The sequence below is a fragment of the Dryobates pubescens genome, chromosome Z, assembly GCF_014839835.1.
Source record: "Dryobates pubescens isolate bDryPub1 chromosome Z, bDryPub1.pri, whole genome shotgun sequence".
Classification (NCBI taxonomy): Eukaryota; Metazoa; Chordata; class Aves; order Piciformes; family Picidae; genus Dryobates; species Dryobates pubescens.
Window position 1 is genome coordinate 116,316,948 of NC_071657.1, and position 25,964 is coordinate 116,342,911.

The 25,964-nt window shown below is 43.5% G+C and overlaps 1 protein-coding gene across 1 annotated transcript in view; it reads left to right on the plus strand.

Moving 5' to 3' along the window:
- Positions 1-679: 679 nt before the first annotated feature.
- Positions 680-25,964, plus strand: part of ITIH5 (inter-alpha-trypsin inhibitor heavy chain 5) — a 56,585-nt gene continuing 31,300 nt past the window's right edge. The window contains exons 1-7 of the mRNA XM_009900249.2: positions 680-729; positions 5,589-5,772; positions 6,833-7,078; positions 10,887-10,931; positions 15,191-15,354; positions 16,453-16,560; positions 17,962-18,212. Coding sequence (XP_009898551.2) covers positions 680-729; positions 5,589-5,772; positions 6,833-7,078; positions 10,887-10,931; positions 15,191-15,354; positions 16,453-16,560; positions 17,962-18,212 — 1,048 coding nt within the window. The remainder of the gene's footprint in view (positions 730-5,588; positions 5,773-6,832; positions 7,079-10,886; positions 10,932-15,190; positions 15,355-16,452; positions 16,561-17,961; positions 18,213-25,964) is intronic.

Genomic DNA, 25,964 nt, shown 5'->3' on the forward strand with positions numbered 1-25,964 from the left:
GAAGAAATTTTTCCTGGTATTTATTCTAAATCTCCCTGGCACATCTTGAGGACATTTCCTCTTGTCCTGTGGTTTGTTACTTGGGAGAACTGACTGGCTGCCACCTTGCAACAGCCTCCTTTTGGGAAGTTCTAGAGTGTTAAGGTCTCATCTCAGCCTGCTTTTCTCCAGGCTAAACAACCCCAGTTCCCTCAGTCACTCCTCATAAGACGTGTGCTTTAGATCCTTCACCAGCTTTCCTGCTTTCCTTTGAACATGCTTCAGCACCCCAATCTCTTTCTTGTAGTAAGTGCCCCATAACTTAACCCAATATTGAAGATGCGGCTTCATCAGTGCCAAGTACAAGGGCATGATCCCTGCTCTAGTCCTGCTGGCCACAAGTTCTGATGCAACCGACAATGTTGTTGGCCTTCTTAGCCACCTGGGCACACTGCTGGCTCATATTCAGCCAGCTATCAAGTGAAGTATCATAATGATGGTAATGATGGGTGGGATTGCCCTTCCTTACATTTATGTCTCTCCTTTTAGTCCATAGAAATAAATCTTTTTTTTTCTGACCATGTGACACCTGACACTGATTACCTGCCACACTACAGAATGGAATGAATTCTGACCGTGTTTGGTCCAGTTTGTGCCATATGCAATATAAGGATTCCAGTCAGAGAGCTGAGAGAAGGACATGAACTTTGGCGAGATCTATGCTTCATCAAAAGAATCCTACACCCTGGAGTAAGCTGCTCGGCATTTATCACCATTGTAAACTATTTCAGTAGAGAAGAATCTCAGCATTAAGATTCTCAGCGTGCTGCTTCAAACAGGAGGCTGGCTGAGAGCTCTGTGCTATATAAAACATCCAGGATGTTTTTAAATCATGTAGTAAAGGGACTGACAATCTAACCATATAGAATCATAGAATTGTTAGGGTTGGAAAAGACCTCAAGGATCATCTAGTTCCAACCCCCCTGCCATGGGCAGGGACCCCTCACACTCCCAAGGTTGCTCAGAGTCATATCCAGCCTGGCCTCAAAAACCTTCAGGCATGGGGCTTCCACCACCTCCCTGGGCAACCTGTTCCATTGTCTCACCACCCTCATGGTGAAGAATTTCTTCCTAACATCCAATTTGGATCTACCCATTTATATTTTTTTCCCATTCCCCCCAGTCCTAGCATTACCTGACACCCTAAAAAGTCCCTCCCCAGCTTTCTTGTAGGTCCCCTTCAGATACTGGAAGGCCACAATTAGGTCTCCTCAGAGCCTTCTTTGCTCCAGACTGAATACACCTTGGACTCTGTATTTACTCAGCCTCTTTGGTGGATTTTGCTCAGTGCTATGTGCCTGTAGCCCTAGAATTATTTGTTAGCTATACCTCCATGAGTGGGGGCAGAGCTATGGTTATTGCAGGGTTTCATCCAGGACTACAGGAAGAGCAGACATGGGGCTCTCAGTCTCTCCTTTTGATGGTATCTGCTATAGGTTGCATTTTCTGTTCAAGCTGAGTTCTGTTCACACACATTCCCCTAGTTCAATATGACCAGTCCTTTCTCCTCAGAAATGTAAAGCTTAAGGTATCTGGGTCTCTAGACTGGGAAGCTACTGCTGCTTCTCTGAATGCATGAAAATGTCTCTTTAGGAAATAATTTAATTTAAAAATGAACTGCTCATGCCAGTCCTCCTATGATCACCTTATTTTTTTCTCATAAAAACAACGAGATTGGGAAATCAGTGTGACCACTAGATGGCATAAACTACTCAACTATGCTGCACAAGAGTTTAAAAATGATGAAATTTCTCAAGGAGAAGGTACAGAAAATACACGGGAGGAAGAAGGACTGGGGATGCTCAGAGCCTTGCCATTTCCTATCAGGTTATGTGAACTTCCCCAGAATTTCATGAAGAGGACAGGGTCTTGGTAAGGAGTTTTCTGGTATGTGGCCATTGGGCTGTTTCATGAGTTGTGCTCTCATGGCTGAGATTTCTCTGAAAGGAAGTTTTCATGCACTGTCTTCCCCAAAGCACTTGGAGTTATTTCTGGACAGAGTCTGTCCCTCTTAATAATTAAATTGTGCTAACTTGTTTTTCAGCTAGGGAGAAACACTCACACATCTGCGTTTTATGAGACAGACAGCTTCCCCTTCCCATATTAAATTTCTTATCTGAAAATAGAGACAGAGGCAGATATCCACAGCACCAAGGCCATTTGGCAGAGACTTTGGGCATATTTCATCAGAGCAATACCAGATTTTTAAGTTCCAAAATGCTCTGCTGGACCATGGTGAACACAGCTAAAGGCAACAGGGAGATCAGCAGCCCCTGGGACCACAGAAAAGACCTTTCAGGAACACAGGAACCTCCCAGATAGTGTCAGAACTGGCTACCATCAGATCCCATCCAGATGTTTCAGGGGAGAATGATTAGGTTAAGAAAATACTTAATGTAATTCCTGATCTTCATTGTAATTAATGAACCTCTGGACATTTATCTATGTCTATGTAACCCTTTGAGACTCTTGCCAATTTATTGATCAAATTGCTGGCTTTGAATGCCAGAAAGTTCTACTCTTTGCAGTCCCTCTGCTTTTGATCTAGAAAGTGGCAACATTTTCTTCAACATCAACACTTCCTACAGGGTTTATTTAGGTGGTATGGTGAAAATGAGGAAGACCAGTCCTACCCATGAGCCTTGCATAGAAAAAGAGGGATGCAGATGTGTGAAGGCAGAGCACCACCAAGGAGCATATGTTTGTGTCAGCACAGAGATTACTTGCTATAACATGATCTGTTCCATGCCAAACGTGTGTGGAAGCTCAGCTGTCAGATCATGCCTCCCTCCAATGTTTCTGCTCATGCTGGCTGCAGGCATGTCAGGCAATTTTATTTGTTGAGCTTCCACCCAGAGAACAGCTGCTCATCTTGCTAAGTCAGCAAAAGTCATCACCAAACACGTCTAATGTGAACACACCTGAGTAACTGCTTATCTTGCTCCCCAATGGCATCCCCAGAACAGTGTCTGAAAATCATATTCCAAGGAGAAAGAAGAGGAGATAATGTGAGCAATTAAGACCTCAGGCTTAATTATCACTCACCACACTTAACTGCTCCTGAACCATGTTCAAAACCACCTTGGTCTTATTTAGCTATGTGCTTTGTCCTTATGTTCCCTTGCTGAGGAAAGTGTGAGCAGAAATGTTTGGTCCTAATCACATTGAGAAGGGCAGCGCTTTTCCCAGCTCATTCTCTCATGTCTGTCGGTTATACTGAACCTGTTCTAGGCTCCTGCTTTGTTCTGAATATATTTCTTTTGCCAGATGTGCTTAGGATCAGCTTTATTGGAATACCTCTGCACCGTCTCACTGTTTTGATTTGCTCTGGCCCTCATCTTCTCGCCTGTGCAATGGGAGAAGCAGAGTGGCTGAAGAAACAAGCTGAATACTGATCAGGAGGCAAAGACTGATAGCCAATGACATCTGGATATTTTTCCAAATACCTTCTGATTGTCCAGTGCTTATTTCAAATTCATAAACATCTCCCCTTCCTACCAAGGAACAACCATTACCTCTAGGGTCAGCAGGGTAGTTCTGACTTATTTTTACAGGGATGTCTCGGTCTCCTCCAGATTTTCCAAAACAGTAGAAAAATCATCCCATATGTATTGGTTTAAATGGGCATCGACTGTATTTCTAAGCATATGTTGCAGGTCTTTCATTAATCTGTGTTCCCTGATTAGCGAAATATGGACTGGGCAGGTTGAGGAGCAGTCCACCCTAATGTGGAGGCTGCACAGGGGGCTGCAGCTCTACTTCTCATTCTACTCCAGTGCACTTTTGCGTCTGAACTAAACAAGACATGCAGAAGATGAAACAAACTGGATCCTGACGAAAAATACTTCAAATTTTCTGTGTGTCCTTAAACCAGCTCTCAGCCTGAACCATTGCTTTGAAGTCTTTTTTGATTCCCAGCTGAGTCACTGTAGCATCTTCCATTTCCCTTTGAAATGGTGAGGAGATGGAAATGAATTATCTTCTAGCAAGGGTCAGATTGGCAAAGCAACCATTTGGGATGTTTCTGGGGCCCTAAAGCATTCTGTTCCAGCTTCACTCCTTCTTTCTCCCACCATCGTCTCATTTCCAGCCCTTTGTCCTTCCATCTGGGACATGGTCATCACAGAGGGGTTCTGGCTGGGTATTGGATTCTTTCCCTCTTGCTGCCAATGCCAGAAATGGCATGTGTGTGAACATAATGTGGACTTACACTAAGTCTCTGCCATCAGTTTGCTAAAGAGGAGTTCCAAAGACGTTCACCTTGCTATCCCTTTCATTTATTCCAGCTCCCCTTATCCCTTCTGAATTGGGAGCAAGTATGCTCCCTGCTGCTCTGTCACACATGCTAGATTTGGAAGGCATAATGCTTCCAGGGTATATGCTCTTAGTGAACATATGCTTTCAGGTGGATTCACGTGTGCCTGTCCAGAAAAAGAAACTCCAGCCACCCAAGTATGCGTTTGTACCTCCCAGCAAGGCTGTGGAGACATTGAGCCACTCACTGCCGTAGACTGGAGCTGAAGCAAACCACCTTCAGTCCCTGATGACCCAGACCTAGAAAAAGAAATAGAAAGCAGTGGTTTGAATCCTGACAGGTTTGTATGTGCAGCATCTAGTACCTGCAAAAAAGTCCCTCCCCACCCCCCCACCCCCCAAAAAAATTAATATTGGAAATTTAGGTCTGATGCATTTAAGAAGTTACTGCTGGTACAGAAAATTTAAGTCATAAATGCATCTCAATTGAGGTTAGGTGCGGGCTGCAGATGCAAGTTCCTGAATGCCTGGGGATGAGATGTGCTTGATCTATGCCAGCTGGCACAGCCCTGGCTGGAGGAACATTCCTAGCAGCTGAGCCATGGGGACCCAGCATGCCCAGCCAGTGTCCGCCTTCACCCTGGAGCTGTTCAGGGAGGAGAGGGCTCTGCCTCTGGGAAATGGAGAAAAGAGCAGGAGGCTCACCCCAGCTTTGCCCAGCAGAAAATAAGAGTCCAGGTGATAAGAGAGAGGGGTGAAAGTATGTGTCTTGGCTGTCTTTGCCATTGGGGAAGCACCTGGCCCCCGGCAGGGTGCCAAGGCAAGGGTGTGGAGGGAGCCCTGCCCCACTCTGCGATGGTGGGCCCTGGGGCAGCTTTCATGAACAAACTACGGTTCTCCAGATATGGTAGCAGGAGAAGCTGTCCTTTCAGAGAAGGTGAAACCAGAGGTTTTACTCCAGAGGTTCTATCCCTCCTGAGTGTATCCAGGGCGGGAATGATGAAACTATAGTTATCTTTATTTTCCCCAAAACCCTGCCCCAAAATTATGTACAAACTAGTTAGATTTTATTTACAGGTTCTATTTGGCCGTAAATTCTACAAGGATGCTTATGGGCAACTTTAGTACAATTTAGAGAATTCAGAAAATGGAAAAGGCTAAGCCACAAAATAGCTTTACCCCACTTACAAAGCAGAGGCAAGCCAGGACCCTATGGAAAGCCGATGAGAATGCCGGTTGTACTCACGAGGAGCCTGAATTTGGAGATGGTCCCTAGAGTCTCTCTTCGGTGGCAGGCTCCAGAACTGCAAGTTTATAACCAAGTGTGTGGATAATGCGGCACAAATCCAAAGGAAGAGGGACCCGCCAAAATCGAAGTGTCCTGAGGCACAGCTGCCACGAGGCAAGGCTCGTGCAGCGCACCGTCTGAGAGCGCAAAGGAAGCCGCACTGCCGGCCTGTGCCAGCCAACAGCCGCAGTGTTACGGCAGGCAGGGTCCCTCCAGCGTGAGGCAGGGAGCAGGACCCCAGAGTAGGTAGGTCCCGGGCGAAGCCAGGGCTGATCTCTCCAGTTCTGCCACGAATCCAGAGCGAGAGCAGAGCCAGTCCAAAATGAGCGCCAATACTGATCCAAAATGAGAAGCAAAATGGGGGAGATGACTGCTTTCTAGTCACTGTATTTAAACCTTTCCTAGACAATGTGTCCAGTGCCAGTATATACTGGGTGCAAAGACCCCAGCCCAGCGCGGGCTTCCCCCACGGGTAAATACACGTGAGGGGCTTCAGCCGCCAGCGGGAAGAATGGGCGCATGTTTTACCTGTCCCCCAGGGGGAGGGGAAGGCAATTTCGCGCCTTTGTCTTCCCCCATCAAACCTCCGCTGATGGAGGTGGGGTAAAGGGGGTTTGGAGCACCTTGTAACACATGAACCAACCAGGGTTTTCCAGATATGGTAGCAGAAGTCGTCCCTTCAGAGAGGGTGAAACCAGAAGTTTTACTCCAGAGGTTTTACTCTTCCTGTGTAAAGCCCTAGAACTGAACTGTGTCCTTGGATCGTGCTCCCTAAGGTGGTGGGCAGGAGGGAGCTTCTTAATATGGACTGTGATGTAAAGCTGTCCAGGCTGACCCCATGAGGAGACATCCCAGAAGCTCAACACATTCTTCAGTCTCCCACTGGCACTGGTCACCCTTCAGGTGGGCAGCATGTACCAGTGGCTGTCTTAGATCCTGCCTCAGCACCCACCCAGGTGGAGGAAATGCCTCCTCAGCCTTTTCTTTCATGGGTGAGGGCCAGCACGGAGCTGGGGTTCTGCAAAGCAATGGGCAGCAGCACCTCAGGGACCCCCAGTGCCACTTATCTCTGCTGCATGAAGCTGAGGGCAGTGTTGACAGGGGCATGGTTGTAGGTCGTGTCCAGTGGTCCACGGGACCCCCAGCCGAAGCGATTACCTGTGGGATGGAAACCCTGCAAAGATCCCCTGCAGCCCAGGCAGCACGGGAAGCCTCTCTGAGTGGAAAAGGGGCTGGTCCTGAACTGGGAAGGAGGAGAGGAGGGTGGGTCGTCTCCTGTCAGCCTCCTCACAGCTCGTCCAGCAGCGCAGGCAGCAGCTGAAGGCAAGTCGGGCTTTCCTCTCACCTGTGGGGCAGGAGCCCCCGGCCCCTTCCATCATGATTCTTTGGCTGTGGTTCTGCTTGGGCTTCTCCATCTCGGCGTCGCAGCCCGACTCTGAGCTGATGGCAAGGTACCTGGAAGAGAAGCTGTTGGCAGACTACAGCATCATGGAGCAAGTAAGTTTTAAGGCGGTCATCATTCGGGAGCATCTGGTGGTCTTGGCTGGCTTGTCCTGTATTTAACCATCGTTATGAACACGGAGGGCAGTCTGTTAAAGCCGCATTTATTTCACCTGTCCTTGCAGCGTGTCCATGGCTGCTGCAGCAGCTCAGATCCCTGTGGGGGTTCCAACAAGTAAGGCTGTTGTTTGAGGTGCTAATCCAGGAGAGCACTGGCACCCTTCTGTGATGAGTGCTACTGCCAGGGGATGGGTTCGAAGCTGACACCCCCATGGCTCTGCTAACAAGGCATTTTGCGGGGACAAGGGAGTTAACGCAGTGTCCTGGCCCTTTGCCAGCCTGAGTAATTCAGAGTATTTCAGACTCGGAGGAAAGTTTTTCTGCCTATGGTCTCTGTGTTATTGTGCCTCATTTTTAACTCATGCTGGATGAAATGAACCACATGAGTTTCAGCTTGTAGAATGCTTCTTGACCAGGAGAGAGTAAAAAAAATGTGCAAAGGAGGGCTGTTAAATTGTCTTATTGTCTGGCTGAGACTTGCTAGGGAAATGAGGCTGAAAGGGCAATGAACTTTTGGCAAGTTATCAAGAGAGTTTGGGTGATAGTTTGGGAAGCTGTGGTTAAAAAGGCTGAGATTCAGACCTGTGCTCACATCCTTCAGGTCCATACCATATGTGACTTTGGGTCACTTAAGCCATCAAACAGTTTTCTGAATTTGATCATATAGAAGTGGCTCTGTAGTATCTGAGACATCTATCAGGGACTGGTGCATACAATGCAGGACCTATGGAATATCTGTGCCTTGCTGGAGACTAGGTGAGATACCTAAGTGGGTAGAGTGAGATTCTTCATATGTACCTGTCTCAGGGCAGGTCATTCAGTCACTCATCCCACCTAGAATGGCAAGAGACTCTCTCCAGAAGTGCTCATGCCTCTTCCTTATGAGGAACTCAGGAACTTTGTGGTCAATCCTGATTCCTTGTTGAGAAATTAAGCCACAAGAAACCGTTGTTGTTCAGACCCTTCTGTCCAAATGATGTAAAAATAGAGGTGGTGTCCTAGTCCCCTGGAGCAGCCAAATATAGAAGGCATCTCTCTGTCTTTAATGAACGCATAAGGTAGGTTAAGAACAGACAGGCACTTTCCTAAATCACAACACTACAGTAAAAGCCCACCTCTAACAGATTCAGGAGAGTGTGGTGTCTGTAGTATCTGTGGATTACTTGTTGACTTATCCAATGAGTGGCTACTCTACTAAGGTAATTGACAAGGCTACTGGTTATTCCTGTTGCACTAGTGAGAGCTCTTCTGGATGGCCCTCTGGAGGCCGTTGAGTTGCTACAGCCCAGGTTATTCTCTGTACACTATGCAAAGATTAGCATGTGGCAACAGGTGTGGGGTCAGTAGTAGAAATTAGCAGGCTTTAATGAGGGTTTTGGAAAACTTAAAAGTTGATGGTAACCTGGAAATTGTTCCATTAGATTGTGAGTGAAGCTGGCTGACTTAAAACCACTTGATGGGCCAATCAGTATCATTAAACCCTGCAGCAATTCTTTGGCAGTAGTCATGAAGTCCTAGCAAACAGAGTACAGTTATCTGATGATCTTAGCTATTCATCAACGTCTACTCATTATCCTCAAGACCTTGAAAGGTAGCTCTTGAAAGAACCAAGCCATATAAAACCTTCTTATGCAGATGAGCAAACAAATAAAATAAGTGTATGGTGTAGGAGGAAAGATATAACCAGTAGCCACATTTCCAACTTCACCAAGCAGTCAGTAAAAATTGGTCCATACAGTAGATTTGTTCTAAAGAGTAATATTAAAGTAAAAAAAAAATACCAAGGGGGACTTGATCACTCATCTGTACCTCTGCTCCAAGCAAGACCAGCTTCACAGACATTTGTCTGGCTTGTTCTGCACAATCTACAGTGATGGAGACTCTGCATCCTCTCACAGTAGGCTTCTGAGGTGCTTTACTTGCCTGAGAGAACAGACCCAAACATTCTTCCAAAATGTAAACTGCAGAGAATATCCTCTCCCTCTCCTCCTCTTGCCCTCTCCTCCTCTTGCCCTCTCCTCCTCTTGCCCTCAGGGACCTCCAAAGAGAGCGGTTTTCCCTTGTTTTACAAGATGTTGGATAAAATATTGCAGAAGCACATAATCAAGATTCTAGCAGAGGAGACTTCAACTTCTCCATTGGGCTTTCCTGAGCTTGTCAATGCATGATATAAACAGACATCCAATCATCTCTTTGGCAAGGACTGTTGTTATTCCAGTGTAAATCAACAGAAAGGGCAAATCAGGTAAAAAAATATCACTGCATTCCTCTGTTCTCTGGAGTTTCACCAACATTTGGAGAAGTCACTTGGCTTCCCTCATTGACATGAGATTTGTATTCTCTGTTTTGGGGAGGGATTTGATTTGGGGATGTTGCTATGCTGAGACACCATGTGCAGGGAAGAAGTTGGAGGAGTTGTTGTGAAGGGTGATACAATGAGTGTGACTGCATTGTCATAGGTGAGGCACTTTGTTTCTTAACAAAATCTGTGGCTGCATTAAAATGTCTTTATTCCCATTTTGAAACCTAAATAGTGTTTCTCTGTTGCTGTTCAATAAATCCACTGTACCTGTGGAGAGTTTTTGGGCAATGGATCTGCTGCTGAGGAAATATCAGTGAATGTGAAGATATAACATCACTTCAAACAAGTCTTCCCTTGAAACAGGTCCACACATGCAGCAGAATGGGGTTTTGCTTGCTAAGCCCCACCACAAGGGTGCTGGGTGTGAAGCTGGTCACCATGCAGGCTTGAAGCAGCCACACTGTGCTGAGCTGAGGCCATCAGGTGACTGAGCTAGTCATGCCCTCAGCCCTCTGTCTGCTCAATGGCTGTAACCCACAATGACCGCTAAGTGCTCTTGCATGGATGAAGACCAAATCCACACTGGAGAACAGGCTTTGTCTTTTACTTACCTAAGAATGTAGGTGGGGCCCTGTGTGACATTTGGCAAGCATTGTGGACCATTTAGCAGCCCTTCTCATTGTATGCTGTAAATCACAAAGAGGGCTGGAGCACCTATCCAGGGAGACCTTATTGTGACTTTTCAATACAGGCAGCCTATAAGAAAGTTAGACAATCTCTTCAGCAGTGTCTGTTGCAATAGGATAAGGATTAATGGTTTTAAATTAAAAGAGGGGAGATTTAGACTAGATCTAAGGAAGAATTTAATTTTTTTTATGTTGAGGATGTTGGGGCACTTGCACAGTTTTTCCAGAAAGATACTTCATCCCTCGAAACATTCCAGGTCAGGATGTTTGTGATTCTGAGCAACTGGATCTAATTGGAGATTTCCCTGCTGACTGCAGGTGGGTTGGCCTAGATGGCTGTTAAATGTCCCTTTCAACACAAAACACTCTATGATTCTACCTTGCAGTGAGGCAAAGATGGTGACAGAGAACCTTTGTGTGACTTTGTAGGAAGCTATAAGGCAATATACTGCCAACGCCAGGACACAGCACCCACAGCTAGGGCTAAAGACTAAGGCTTCTGTCTTCACAAAATCTCTGGGCAAACAATGTTTTCAAAATACACAGTATCTCCTTGCCTGTGGGAGCTGCATTCCACTACTGAGCTTTGATCAATGGATCTGTTAATATAGAAGAGATTTAGGTTTTAATTTTAACCAGAGGAGCATTTGAACCTGGCTATGGGTGACCAGGTACATAAACCCATGTCTGGATTTAAACAAGAGACATGTCTCCTGTAAGGTGACTAAGCTTCATTAACTCCTTTAACTCTTTGCAGGTTGCACGCCGTGTTCCAAGGCAGGCCAAATTTTTGCAGAGGCTGGTATGTATCACACTGTCTTTATTTTACCTCATGGGAATGACACCTGATTTATGTATATATGTGTGTGTGTGTGTGTGTGCATCTCTGCTCAGAAGTGAACTATGTCAGTGGGTGATGGTAGGGTGGGATTCTAGGTTAAAAAAAAAAAATCTTCATTTTGATCAATGCAACAGGTACAGGTTCTTTTAACACTTCCCAATCCATCTTCTCAAGCCCAGATTTGGAGAAAGAACATCCAATGTTACACATCTTAACACAAGCCTGATGAAATCTCATTGCTTTTAAAGAGAAAGGGAGAGTTTGCTTGGAATTTGAAGGTCGCTGTTGTTCTCTGTCTGAAATTTACTGAAGAAAGGAAGATAACTTGAAAAGCAATGTCCATCTTTCTGCACAGGAACCTCAGCTTTACACATACAGCAAATCTGTGAGATCTGGCTGTGATGCTGCACTGAGAGCTGCATGGCTTAGATCAAACATTTGGCTAAAGTGGCAGCCAGTGAAATTAATGTTCAAGGCCAGTTATTTCTCTGGCTTTTCTGAGGGATGGGAGCATCCCATTTGAGAACTGGAGGAACTCATTTCACACAGTGAGCAGCCATTACATGTTAATAGCTTCTGGTCCCTTTGATCTTTGATGGATTTGAATCAGCAGCCTAGAGGAGAGCAACTTGCAGTTTTATGACCGGTTTATTACTTCTCATCTGAGACGTGGTCCATTTGTTTTGATGAAAGCAACTGATAAAGATAAAAACACAGAGTGTATTTAATTTATCTTCATCTCTCTTCCATCTTTCCAGACCTTTGAGGTAAACAAGCATAAAATAATTTGCTTGGCAATTTCAGCTCCCAGTTCATCATAACAAATCAGGACACCTTCATAAAGCATCCAGCCAACCTGCCTCACAGCAGTGTGCTAATCTGCCATCCTAGCTTTATTTTCTTTAATAGGGATAATAAATTACAGCAATAATAATATGAAACTTTTTTTTGTTGTTCTCTCCCTTTATGCTGCCTCTCAACTTCTGAAGGCCTTAATAAAAAGTGGCAAAAACAAACAGTCATTTGCGCAGCTGTTAAGTCAGAGCATCAGGCACTGATGGATTGTGCAAGAGCTCCAGGGAACACACAGGAATTGTGGACTGGAACTTGGGCTGCCTGCCAAGCCTGACCTAGCAACCTGTTTGGAAACTGCTTCTACCCTCATCGTTTATATTTTCTGTACACAGGGAATGGCAGATCCCTTCCAGGGATGGGAAGATGAATCAGTTCTTTCGTCCTTAGTTGCATGTGATGCTTTTATTCAGTGCTTGCTTTCTCCAGTAGCAGCTGCTAACCAGCAGAAAGAGGGAGAAGTGCTGAATACCTTTTTAAACCTATCTGTGAGGATGTCAGAGCTGGTGCTTTTTCAGTGAGATAGAGAGATACGACAGAAATCACCTGAAGACATCAAGTAGCAGAGTTGGCAACAGCCCCAAACCAATATGGTTCTTTATATAAATATTAGTAAGCTTTGGAACTCCTTACTGCAAGATGCTGTGGACCCTAAAAAATCTACAGTGCATTCAAAAAGCAGCTGTGTGAAGTCATAGAAGAAAAATCCATAGTTTTACCAAGCACAAAAATACCATCCTTGGCTCAAGTGTTCTTTCAGACTTGATGATCTTTGGGGTCTCTTCCAACCTTGGTGATTCTGTGATTCTGTGATTCAGCCACAAATTACTGAAAACAGAAGGACTATTTCTGGTTAGGATCAGCGCAGGCCGGACTGTTCCTAAGCACATGCTATTGGTTTCTGTCAGTGATACTCTCCAGGGTTAAAAGTGCTTTTGTTCTCATCCAATACAACCATTCTGATTTTCTTGTTACAACAAGTCCATGCCCTGTGTCATATTCTAAAGTTTATTACTTCAGGAGAATCCATCACTGTATCCGTGGTGTTAGTCTCAGTGTCAAATCTGTCACTGCAGAGCCACTTGTATCTCAAGTAAAAGGCAAAGGGCTTGATTCTCTTTCACTGTTGAACTGTCAAGTAACCTTGAATCCTGAGCTTATGATGAAACGTAGAAAACATGGGAGTAGATGCAGGAGATCTGGAACCAAAGAAATTTTTGTAGATTCAGGTTATTTCTTTAACTTTTGCTATTAAATCCTCAATATCTCTTGCTCTGACACAGGCAATTAGTGATACAGAAGACTTAATCAACCATCAGCTCATTATATCTGGAAACGTTCTTCCAACACTGTTTGCAATCAAAACTCCCCAACCTCTCCACCTTCAGGATAATACTAATGGCCTGAGAAGTGGACTTTAGAGCTGACCAGGTGTGTTCTAGTCTAGATCCATTACACAGAGCCATCTGAAATCTGTGACGTGAATCACACTCTAGATGTGCTGGTGTCTTGCCATTGTGCTCCGTGTGAGCTGAGCATGTGCAGGATGTACATGAACACAGAACACATCACATTCCTCAGCTGTTAAAGATATTTATCATGATTAGGTTAATTTGAGACACATTTATCAGAGCCTTTCCAACCCTCAAAAGCATAGCCAGGAGGGGGCTTTATTCCAAGCCTATTGACAGTTTTGTATTTGTTTCCAGTGGATCACCATACTTCTGTCTGCCTGAAACTCACTAGCCCAGCATCTTGATTAGTTGGATGCTCACTTATTACTGCTTTTGATGCCATCAGCTACTGCAGAAATGTTCCTGTTTGATACTTGCTCATGCAAACATTTGCTCCCTTTGTCAAAACTATTTTTGTTCAGAATAAAAAAAAAAATCCTGGAAGTGCAGCAGAAAATCATGTTCTTGTCTTCACAAGTCTAATGGGACTGTGACTTTTTATCAGCCCCAGTAAGAGGATTCTCAGCATATTTGGCTTACTGAAGTTGCTCTGTATTTGCAAGGTATCTCACTCTTTAGCTTCCTTCTGCTTTTGAGGATTTGATCTTTGGCAGTTTAAGCCAACATACAGATTTTTTTTTTTTCCCCACATGGGCTGTTTATAGTTAAATACACTGAAGTCTTCCAGGAAGAAAGCTGTTGAGCTCCATGGAGATGTTGCTGTCAAAAAACACATTAGACTGGAGAAATGCTCCAGCTCAGGACTTGTACACAAAAACACATTGCCAAGAAATAGAAATTGGCTTTTAGCTTCCATTGCTACATCATGTGTCATTCATTGCAGTGTCTGCTGCTTCTCTGTTGGAAAGAGTCCAAGGTGGGCTAAAAGGCTTAAAATATTTCACTTTAGACATCACAGTGTCAATGTTTCTTATTAAATATTTTCCATCCGTTGCTTGAGACCTTCAGGATGGATTCTCAGAAGGGGAGGACTGAGTTGACTCCATTGACAGCATTTTTTCTGTTGATATAACCTATGGATCTGATTATATGAATTTGAAGATGCTGCTTCATGCAACAGTGATTTCAGACTTTCAAGAACTCTTATGTGTACTCTTGTACACAGACTGTGAGGCAGTTCCTCTGGCATCAGTTCTGGATCCGATGGGGACATATTTCATGCTTCTCTTCCTGGGCGGTAGTCTTAATCCTGCTCTTCGCAGGATTGAAGGATGCAGTTTAGGGTATAGGTGGATTTTGTCAGTGTGTTTCACAATATAAAGGCTGACATACTCAGCTCTCATCCTTCCTCATAAATGAATGCTTTCTATATATGCTTATAATAGAAAAAATTAATATAAAAGCTTGTCAATATATAAAGGACAGATGTCAAGAGGATGGGGACAGACAGTTTTCAGTGACACACAGCCACAGAAAAAGGAGCAACAGGTACAAACTGGGAAAACTTCTTCACTTGGAGGGTGACAAAACACTGGAACAGCCTGTGGAGTTTTTTTCTGTCGAGATATTCTAATCCCACCTAGACATGATCATGTGCAATGTGTTCTGGGTGAACCTGATTTAGCAGGGTGGTTGAACTGGATGATCTTCAGAGTTCCCTTACAGCCTCTACAGCTCTGTAATTCTGTGGTTCCTGGACCCAATGCTAAGCACTGAAGAATGACCATGGCCTTTGCTCTTGTGTGAACAAAGGCAGTCCTACATCTCTGGTTTACCATTTGCATCTTATCTGAAATTTTGAGGACGAGTCCACTTTGCCTGCTGCTGACTGTTTTATGGGGGAGCGTAATACTCATACGGGGTGATTTGCTTGTGCACATTAAGTATTAAAGCCACTGAAACAGTGAGGCGGTAGTTATCTAGGTGTCAGCATTAACCTTTTGATACCTACAGGAAACTAGGCCTCGGATGTCTGAATTCACTGTGAAATCCACGATCATTTCTCGGTATGCATTCACCACGGTGTCATGCACAATGGTGAACAGTGGATCTGAGGCTCGTGAAGCTGTGTTTGAGATGCAGATTCCAGCTGCAGCCTTCATCTCCAACTTTACCATGTAAGTAAGTAATGCTGACAATGGTTCTGCCATCCCACAGTTTGTTCACTGAGATCTCAAGCACTGGCAGGTCTGCAGCAGGGCTGTATCAAGATCTTTCTGCATTTCTCTGGGAAAAATAAAACCACACACATGCTATACTCCACCAAAGACTGGTCATAGACCCAAAGCACAGAGCAAGTCCTTGGATGATGGGCTGCTAAAATTCAAGCCCTCAATGTACATTTTAGTGCCTTTTAACAACTTTGTTTTCCTCCTCTCTGATTTGGACAAAAAAAAATAAATAAATCTCCCAGTCCTCAGAAACCTTTCTAATTAAAGTTTCAGCAACTGGCACATGGCAGTTATCTTGCCAACTGACCATGGTGCCTAAAAAGCCCCTTGTTCCAGGTACTGAAAATGGAGGAGGAGAGTCAGCTCCAACTAGCAGATAGATTGACACTGCTGGAGGTGCTAGCCACTTTCTGTATTTGAGAGAATAAGCTGAGGTAACCAAGGTCATCCTGAAATGACTCACTAAGGAATAAATTAAGCTTTTAGTTTCAAAACCATGTTTGCTTTGGTTATGCTCAGATTCATCCTATGGGTGGATATTGGGGCTGCAACTTTGAACCACACCATAGCAAAGAGAGGACCAGTTCTTTTAGAAGAAGTTCTATTTGGACTGAATAAGAGGAAAATTAGTCTTTTGCCATTGGCCAGACAAAATATATGTTAAGAGCAGTTTCTTCATGGAATCTATGGTCCTAAACTGATTCCGAGGGAGAAACATTTTACTAAAGGAGGCAGCTAACTGAGAGCAGTCATCCTGAATATTACTGTGTACGTTGACACTGATGGTAGAACCAAAACCAGACACAAAAAGGTACTTGTTGGGATTCTTGACAACTGATTTGCTTTCTGATTTGCATCCTTTTGCTTTGGAGATTGCCCACTGGACTGGCATTTTAGAAAGGTAAGCTCCTGGACTAAAATCTTACTCTGCTGGGGAACTTCTGTCTCAGTGATTTGAGAGGACTCTAGAAGAGTTGCACCAGCAGCACACTTATCTTGTCTGTGGATGCAGAGTGGTCATGCTGACATCTCTGGTCTCTCCAGGAGCATTGGCAACAAGACTTACTATGGAGAGGTCACAGGGAAAGAAAAGAAAAATAGCAGTGATGACCAAGCAAGGAACAAGAAACCTCCAAGCCCCACAGATGGGAGGTAAGTGCTGTGTATTTCGCTGTGCTGTCAGAATTGATATACTCTCCTCCTGTCTTTATTTCAATTGCTTTGGTACAGCCCTCCATGGATTTACAGGAAGAAGGAACTAAACAGAGTGATTTTCATGCTGCCTGGTGCCATTTCCATACTCCAAGTCATGTAAAATTTCATGTGGCCTTTTCTAGCCTGGTTACACAAGATTTTCTCTTTCAAGATGCTCCAGCATATTCTTGAGAAGGAAAGAAACTTTGTTACTTCCTGAATAGGAAACAAGGAAATTAAGATACTCAGAAATTTAGTGAGTTGCAACTTCAGGACTACAAAGTCAGTGGTAGAACCACAATCAGCCTTTACCAGTGATGTTTACTTGCCTTGTTCTCAGTGCTTGGCTGTGTTTAGTCCTTTTGGCCAAGCACTGGTAGAAAATCTCATCCCTTTAATGATCTAAACGCCTGAATATTCATCTGAATGCACTTCTTCAGCAGTCTCTCATTTCACAGGTGCCTGAAGTCCCCCAGATAGCTTTCAAAGATAGGCACTATTGGATAGATTCTGCTGCTCTGGAAAATCCTGCACTATTTTCAGTTATCTGAGATAGCAACACTGTTCAAACATGAACATATGATCATAAACAGCTAAATAAATGCTTATTTTCATACCAGAGAAATGAAGAGCTGTGGGGAAGGAGAGGTCTGACAGAGCACTGAACTTGTGAATGATATGTAAAAAGAGAAGAAGGATTTTTTATATTCTGTCTTTAATGGTAAAACCAGAGAAAATTGAACTGATCAGATGTGAGGTTCAAAATGGTCACATAATGCACATACACTGCATATTCTGTATGCTAAATTTAATGTGGGTTCAAAAACTGACTTGATGAATTCATGGTAGGAAAAATCCACCAAGAGCCTTTAGCAAGGGATACTGTATCAGGATCCAGACACAGACTGGCAGAACCTGAAAGATTTCTATGTTTCTTTTGAAGCACTGAATTTCTCTTTTTCATGTCTGTTGCATCCCTTTTTGTAGGTGACTACCATCTGTCCTTGTTAGACCTCCAGTATGACCCAGAGATGTCATTCCAACTATCTTAAAGGCTAAGATTAAAAAAAGTCCTCTGTGTAAGAAATCAAGAGACAACCTCTCCTCTGTCTCTGCTCCATGTTATACTAGTTGTATTCCTCTCCATAAGAACTCAACTCATCTTTTAAGACTTTTCCTACAGTGGAATCCCCTCCTAGGTGCGCAGTGCTTTGTGAAGCATTACAGTGTTTTCTTTCTTGCTGATTTCACATATTCAGTGTCAGGAAATACTTTCATCAAACCAACAAAATCCAGATTAATTATTCACTATGTGTGATGTGGATGGGGTGTGAAGGTATCTTTGGATTTTCCTTCCAGGGACAATGGCTATGAGACATTCAAAGCTTCTGTCTTCATTCCTCGCAAGATGCAGGCCAAGTTCCTACTGCATTATGAAGAGCTGTTGCAAAGGCGACTGGGAAAATACGAGTACGCGGTCAGTATTCGGCCCCAGCAGCTGGTGGGGAGGCTACGAGTAGAGGTGAACATCCTGGAGAACTCAGGCATAGTTTCACTGGAAGTGCCCCCCCTTCGAAACAGCAAGCATAAAGGCAATGGAAAAACTGAAGGTAAGGAGAGGTTTTGTGACCCATGGTTCTATTACGCGTTGGGCCTTAATCACTTCTCAAGAACTGGACTGACAGTGTTGGGAGTTTTCCAAGACAGTCCTGGATGATTGTGCAGAATGGGGTTTCATTCATGTTCCCCCTGCATTAAAGAAAACCCCAAAATTGTATTGTCTACAGTCAAAACTATATTAGAAACTGGAGGACACATTTCATGAAGGCATGAAGAAAAATGAATGCTAGCAGCTCATTAGGCATAAATTATTCTGGGAAATTCCAACTATAACTTTATTCAGAAAGACAGATTTTTAACTTTTCCTTCTCAGCTCTTGCTGCACTCACTGTATGACAGATACATTCACCACCAGAGATAACTGCATTTGATGAAAAGCAAGTCTCTAAGCATTGCAGGCCACCAGCAATTCCTGTTCAGAGGTCCCTCATTCACTGGCAGGGCAATCTTCAGGTTCATGAAAGCTGGTATTATGGCTGCAACATGAAAGGCCAAGTTGGGTGGGACTTTGAAGTGTCCCTGTCCATTGCAGAGGGTTGGAACTAGATGACTGCAGAGTGGTTTGGGTTGTAAGAGACCTCTAATGGCCATCTAATTCACCCCTATGGCAGGGGAACATCTGCAAGTAGAGCAAATTGCTCTGAGCCCCATCCAATGTGACCCTGAATGTTTCCAGAAATGGGGGCACCTACCACCTATCTGGGCAACCTGGGCCAGTGTCTCACCACCCTCAGGGTAAGGGATCTTCAAGGTCCCTTCCAACCCAAGCCATTCTATAAAAGGGATTTCAGAATTATAAGCTCTGTGAGATTCAGTGGTGGGAATTTAGCCTTATCACGAATGGCTTTTGTTCTATTTTCTGTAGATGACTGTGTCCATGTGGTATCTGTACATAACTGTGTGAGAACTTTGAAGCTTCGTGAATATAGGGCTGATCCTACTCAACAAAAGGGGAATTATTATTTTTGTTGTTTCTATTGTTTTTATGAGCTTTCAGCTGAGCCTTCAGGCCTTGTGCTTAGCATTTGAGCAGGCTCTTCCCTGGCTCCATATCTCCTGGGAAGTGTTTATTTTAAGTGAATTGTTTTTTCCATCCATCCATGCCAAGGCAGATAGGAAATCCTGCATTTTAGAACATGGGAAATTCCAAGAGGAAAACCCATGTTTTGCCAAAGCACTAAGTGCTCCACTTACCCCCAGCTATCCTTGCTCACTGTTCAGACAATGTAAAGGTATTTTTTCTAGTGTAAACTAACAGTGAGGAGCACAGAATAATGTGATGGCTGCATGTTGATAAAAAACCCTCACCAAAAGAAGAGCATGAGTCTGACCTGGAAGCAGGATGTAAAGCCCTGTGGGACTTGATCCTCAATTACTCTAGGTGACATAATGCCAACAAAGTCAGTGGAGCTGCTCATGTCTGCCAAGCAAAGACCCTAAAGCATGTTAACATGGAATCAGACTGGTTGCTCAGTGTGATCCTACTCATTTCATCCAAATCAAAACTCTCAGTGACTTGGACTGGCTTCAGGTCAAGCATCATGCAGCTAATTACTTTCTCTGCTGTACATCCACACACTGTGTGATGAATGTGCTCTGCCCTTCATCAGGAAAGTCAGAAGCCTTTTTCACCTATCAGGGAGTATCACAGTGCATTGTGGCATAAAGTTTCTGCAAAACATCTGGCACTGATCAAGGTTAGAGACAGACCAAGCAGAGTAGACTCAGGGTTGGTCTAATGCAGTATGGAAATTCCTATATGTAAATGATACACAGGGAAGACTCTCATAACTTGCTCGCCAAGCACTGATCATACTTGGCATTGTGCTTCAGATTCCAAACAGATCATACAAAAATGGGCTCAAGCTCTAGGATTCCATAATCCTCCCTAGACAGTAAAATGTATATAAAATAGGTGTCCCATTGCTGGGTGGATAATGAAACCAAAGCTCAGTTTCCCTGTGCTTTATCTTTGTTCAGAACTCAATTACAGAACTTTTCTATCTGGAATTGCCCTATACAGTTGGTGAAAACTGTTTGCTGTAATGGAATTACTGCGGTGGAAGCCATTGAAATGCCAAACACTTTCAGGGTCCATCAAGGGCAGTCAGGAGTGGATTGTGATTCTGCCAGGTCAAATCTTTATTGGTACTCAGGTGAGTGCCACTCAGATGAGTCTATAGTGTTGATGAATTCAGAAGGTTTGCTGAGCTTCCTTCTGATCTAAAGCAAGATGAAGAGATTAGGACACTCCCAGCAGCCAAATGAAATGAAAAGAAAAAGAATTGGCAGATGGTCTCAGAAGACTCCTAAGATAGGTCTTTGAGAAGGACTGCTTGTTTTGGATAGGAAAGATTTATTGCTTATGACCTCTTCTGGCAAACAAGATCAATCACACTCAGAGCAGACAACAGGAACTTCCTGCCTTCCTAAACACAAATGGAAACCACAAGAAAACTCCTAGGGAGGGCAAGGCCAAGGCAAGGAGCATTTCACTTGGAAATGCGTTGTACTTCAGTCAGCTGTCCTCTCTCAAGCTGTCAGCTGTCCTCTCTCTGAAGGCAAAACATCTGCGCCATTAGATCCTCCCGGCAAAGCCATCTTGTTCATATGACACCCAAATACCAGAGAAATCTGCATGTGAAGTGAGACCTCCAGGGAAGGCTATAGGGTTTTAAAGTGAAAGACAGGTCAGTTGTGTGCTAGGTCAGAGTGGCTGCTTGGCAGATGGGCTGCAAACTGGGAGCATCTGGTCTCTTGGTCTCTTCTCTGGTCTCTTGGTAACAATCTAGTAAGTAGATGGCCAGTAAAGGATGCCAGACCAGACACTCCCATACTGTGTTGTCTATGGTGCCTCAAATGAGAGATCATAACTTTTAAAAAATGACCAAATAAGGAATAGAGGCTTGCACCTCAGGAAATGGTACTGCCTGATTACTGCCTGACTGCCATTTTCTATGTCTACAAAGATGCTCATAGTGTCTCACAATTAATGATAAAATGTGAGATTTTGAGGTGTATTAATTAATTACCTGGAGAGTATTGGGTGAAAAATATAGTGTGAAATCAAGTCAGCAGTTAAATGGTAGTCTGAGTAATGTGTCCAAAACACCACCAACCTGAAACCACTGTTGAGGCTGGGATGTAGCTTCACAAGTAATTCAAATACTTTTGCCTCTGACTGACCTGGACAAGAAACTGCCTTCTGTTTCTGAGTACTGGTGCTGAAGATCCAGTGCAGGATTGGCAAATTAAAAAAAGTTAAAAATCAAGTATGTTTGGCCTTGGAGTCACCCACAGCTTTAGACAATGAGAACCAGCAGCAACTGAAGTTCATAACTGAAATGGAAACCTGTTGTAGCAATAAATGCCATTAGTAAAACTAATTTAAAGAATGATAACAATAATTTAGAGGGTCAAAAGTGGAGGAGTGGATGATCTACCTTTATTTTATGGACCAGTCTTCTTACATTTCTAGTGTTTTCTACATGCTGTCCATAGTCAATGTACCATGCAGGAGCCATGGTAGAAAAAATTATGTCCCTATTTAATGGTCATTCAGGATTTGCACTTTTGCAGCCAAACTGCTAGCATCCATACAGTCTGTGATGAACAGAAGACATAAAACTTGAAGACCTGTCTATAGACAGAAGGTGTCCTTTGATGAGGAAGAGTGAAGAACACTCCCCCCCACTCCCCCCCCCCTGCCTTCTCCATTTGTAAAATAATGCAGAAATCCCAGCAGTAATAATGGAAGCAGTTAAGGAATTTAATTTTGCCTGGTTTTGGCTGCAGGGGAACAAGATTCAAAGACTGGATTTAGTTCCACAAACTTCCAGTGATTTATGAAAAGTCAAGCTGTGCTTTGTTATAGACAGGCTCTTGGAAAGTCCTGCATACATCCTCTGTGAATATGAAACAGAGACAATGTGATGACAGGTCTTTCCAGGATATTTCCTTTGTCAGCAACTCCTGTGCACACAGTTCCATCTGGGGCCTATATTTTTCCCAAAGGAAGATATTAGGCATGTGAGTTTTGGGAAATGATCTTTTGGCATGTGCAGGTGACGTGTCCTTTCACGTACAAACCCCCAAACAGGAGACACTGATGTCAATGGCACTGATCTTTTCTGGTGACCTCAGAATGGAGCCATTTTCTACATCAGAATAGAATCATTGAATCAGAGAATACTTTTGGCTGGAAGAGACCAACTATTAACACTGACAATTCCACTACTAGATCATGTCCCTAAACACCACATCTACACCTTTTTAAAATACCTCTAGGGGTGATGACTCAACCACTTCCCTGGGCAGCCTGTTCCAGGGCTTGACAACTCTTTTAGTAAAGATTTTTTCCCTAATGTCCAATTTAAACCTCCCCTGGCACAATTTGAGGCTGTTTCATCTTGTTCTGTGACTTGTTACTTGGGAGAAGAGACCAACACTCATCTCACTCCTACCTTCCTTCAGGTAGTTGTAGAGAGTGACAAGGTCTCCCCCGAGCCTCCTTTTCTCCAGGCTAAACAAACTCAGTTCCCTCAGTTCTGCTCATAACTCTTGTGCTCTAGAACTTTCACCAGTTTAGCTCCCCTTCTTTGGATGCCCTTCAGGACCTTAGTGTCCTTGTATTGAGAAGCCCAAAACTGAGCCCAGTATTTGAGGTGTGGCCTCACCACTGTTGAGTACAGGGGGACAATCACTTCCCTCCTCCATTCTAATACAATGTCCTACACAGCATCCTGAGTTGTGATTGCCCTCATCCTTTTTGCTCCAGTGCAGCAGTGTGAGAATTAGTCGTGGATTTGGGTAGGGAGACACTTGGCTGCTTGGGAATAATGATTTCTCTTCAAAGTAACAACTTTCAGAAAGGTTTTGATTTCTTAGCACAGTTGTCTAGAAATTTCCACGTGTTAGTGGAGGATGAACTTTGCACTCTGTCAGTGTGCAAAAGAATTTGGGTTTAACTGTTCATTGTGTGAGGACTACAGTTTCATTTGAAAAAATGTTTGTTTCTGCTCTATTTCTCTAGCTGCATTTGGCAGAAAGTTTTTCTAAAGGCCCTGTTAACTACCTTAGTGTTATCATAGACCAGCTGAAGTCTTTGGAGCTCATCCATGCTTCTCACTCTGCAATCACTCATAGATTTTCCTTTCTCAGCCACTTGTTTGAGAAGAACTGGGCCAAGAGAGCAATTGAGTTCCAGATATCAAGTGTTGCCTAAAGAAGAAATGTGGGGGAAGGCAGAGAAATTGTATTCAAATAAATAAAGGCCTGCTGCAAGGAGGAAAAAGAATATTGTGCTTTCTGGGTCAATAGCAAAAAGAACAAGAAGTCATGGTTTTATAAACCAGAAAGGAAAAATGTAAACTAGACACTGAAAATATCTAACAGTGAATAAGTGAAGCTCTGGAAAGGACTGGCAAGGGCAGGTACTGAGTTTCCATTACTGGACATTAGGAGTGTCTCCAGGCCATGTCATAAACCAAGTAGGAAGGTATTTGGTCTGGGAACAAGGGATGTATTAGATAATCTGTCTTCCAGACCTGATGTCTATTATTCCAGAGGAAAAGAAAAAAAGAAAAAAAAAGAAAAAAAGTTATTTTTGGACCTTTTCTGTTAGAATATTTTTTGGTTTTCATCTCTGTCCTAGAAATATGAGATGAGTGGCTATGAAGAAAATGGCAGAGCTCCCCCAACTATTCACTGATAATGGCTATGTGAAGCAGCCCTTAGAAACCTCCTGTCCAAGAGTTTCTAAAGAATCATAGAATGGTAGGGAATGGAAGGGACCTCTGGAGATCATCTAGTCCCTCCTCACTGCTATTGCAGCTACACCTGTATCAGGTTGTTTCTGTTACAGAGGATGACAATTCTCACCTCCAAAGAATGTTTTGAGGAGTAATAGAGGAATGCAATGGGATCCATGTGATTCCATCTGGATTCCACAGTGCTTAACAAAAGTGCACACATTTGACAGGTGGGGAAACTGGGGCATGGAATGGTTGCCTAACTCAGCTAACTTCAGATAGTCAGAAACCATGGAAATGCCAGGATAAGAACTCGTGCTGTTGTGGTGCACAGTGGATTGTGCTCACCCATCAACACCCTTGAGGCACAGAAACAGAGAAGGGAAGTCTCAAGGCCACAAGCTCTGTGTATGTGCAGTAAGTATAAGGGAAGAGCTTCTGTTTCCAGTGTGGGACTGACTTTCAACAACCCTGATCTGATGTGGTCAGGCAGTCTGACAACATCACTTACTTTTCAGCAGTTGAGGAGAAGTAATGTGAAGCCCTCAAACAGATCAGAAAATATAAACAAACTGTTGAGCCTTTTCTATGAGTTCTGGGCATTTTCCAGAAACTGACAGTTAAATGGGATCTTGGAAGTGATAGAAGACAGATGGAAAATCTAGGAAGGCCAGTACAAGTAAATCTGATGCATTGTGTATTAGAAACATCTTACATTTGTTGATGCATCATATCAGGGGCCAGCTATAACAGTAAAGGCAAATCAAGATGGAGATAAAAATCTCATAAATTTATTGATTTATGGCTTTTCTTCTTCTTCAGGGGAAATCTGAAAAGTACACAGATTTTAGAAGAAATGTCAAAGCTCTGGGTAACTATTTTGTGAGCCCCTTTTAAATCTGACACCAGTGTACTTAAGTGATTTCAGTGTATTGGCAAAAGCCTTCTCTTCCTGTTTCTGTCACAATGTGTGGAATGGAACTGGAATAGTCAGAGAAGCTGCAAAGCGGAGTCACTTCCCTAAAACGGAGTAGTGCCTATCATTCAAACTCCTTTGGTCAAGACTTGCTGATGATCTTGTTTCACATTCCAGGTCCTCCAGTTAATTTTTTCTTGGTGTAGAAATTTGACTGATGGGGAAACTCTCCCCTGTCTTGATAATATGATCTTGAGCCTTGTCTATTCAAATGGACCCACAGAACAGCTATAAACGTAAAGCCAAATCAACATGGAAGTAACACCCTAGAGTGCTGTTGTTTAACAACTTACTTTAATTTCTTTGCCAAAAGGAGTCTAGATTATACATAAATTTTAAACATCATAGCTTAAGCTAATAATTTTATGTAGTCACAAGAACCTTAATTCTGTCATTTCTATGGATTTTGACCTGTGAGAAGTGAAGTGAGTTGGGTAACCACTCCATGCCTCTGTTTTCCTACTTGTTAAATGGACATAATTATATGTATCTGACTATGTACTTCACTGTAGGATTTGGAAGTGAGGTGGATTTTGTTCGGTGTTGTATATGCATGTCATGCTGCATTACTATACTGCCTCTGAAGGCTCTTCACAAAGGTGGAGAAGTGCCACTCTTCTGGAGATAGTGTTGTAGAAACTGATGGAGAGGAGCTTTCCAAGGCTGCCTGCACCTTGTCACTACGATCAATATTGTTCATGGGGTATAGCATATAACTGAAATCATCCTAGAGCAGATGTCTGTCTGGCCAACTGTATCACACCCTAATCTCCCCTGACACTCTTGACCTGATCTTCACTGAGCGTATAAATTTTCTAGGAGATGTAGGTACTTGTGTTGTGAACACCTAAATCAGAACTGAATTTCACACATTTGTAAGTCTCTTCTCCCAAGGAACAAGTGATAGGACAAGAGAAACAGCCGTAAGTTGCACCTGGGAGGTTTAGGTTGGACATTAGGAAGAATTTATTCACAGAAAGCATTGTAAAACCCTAAAACAGGCTGCCCAGAGAAGT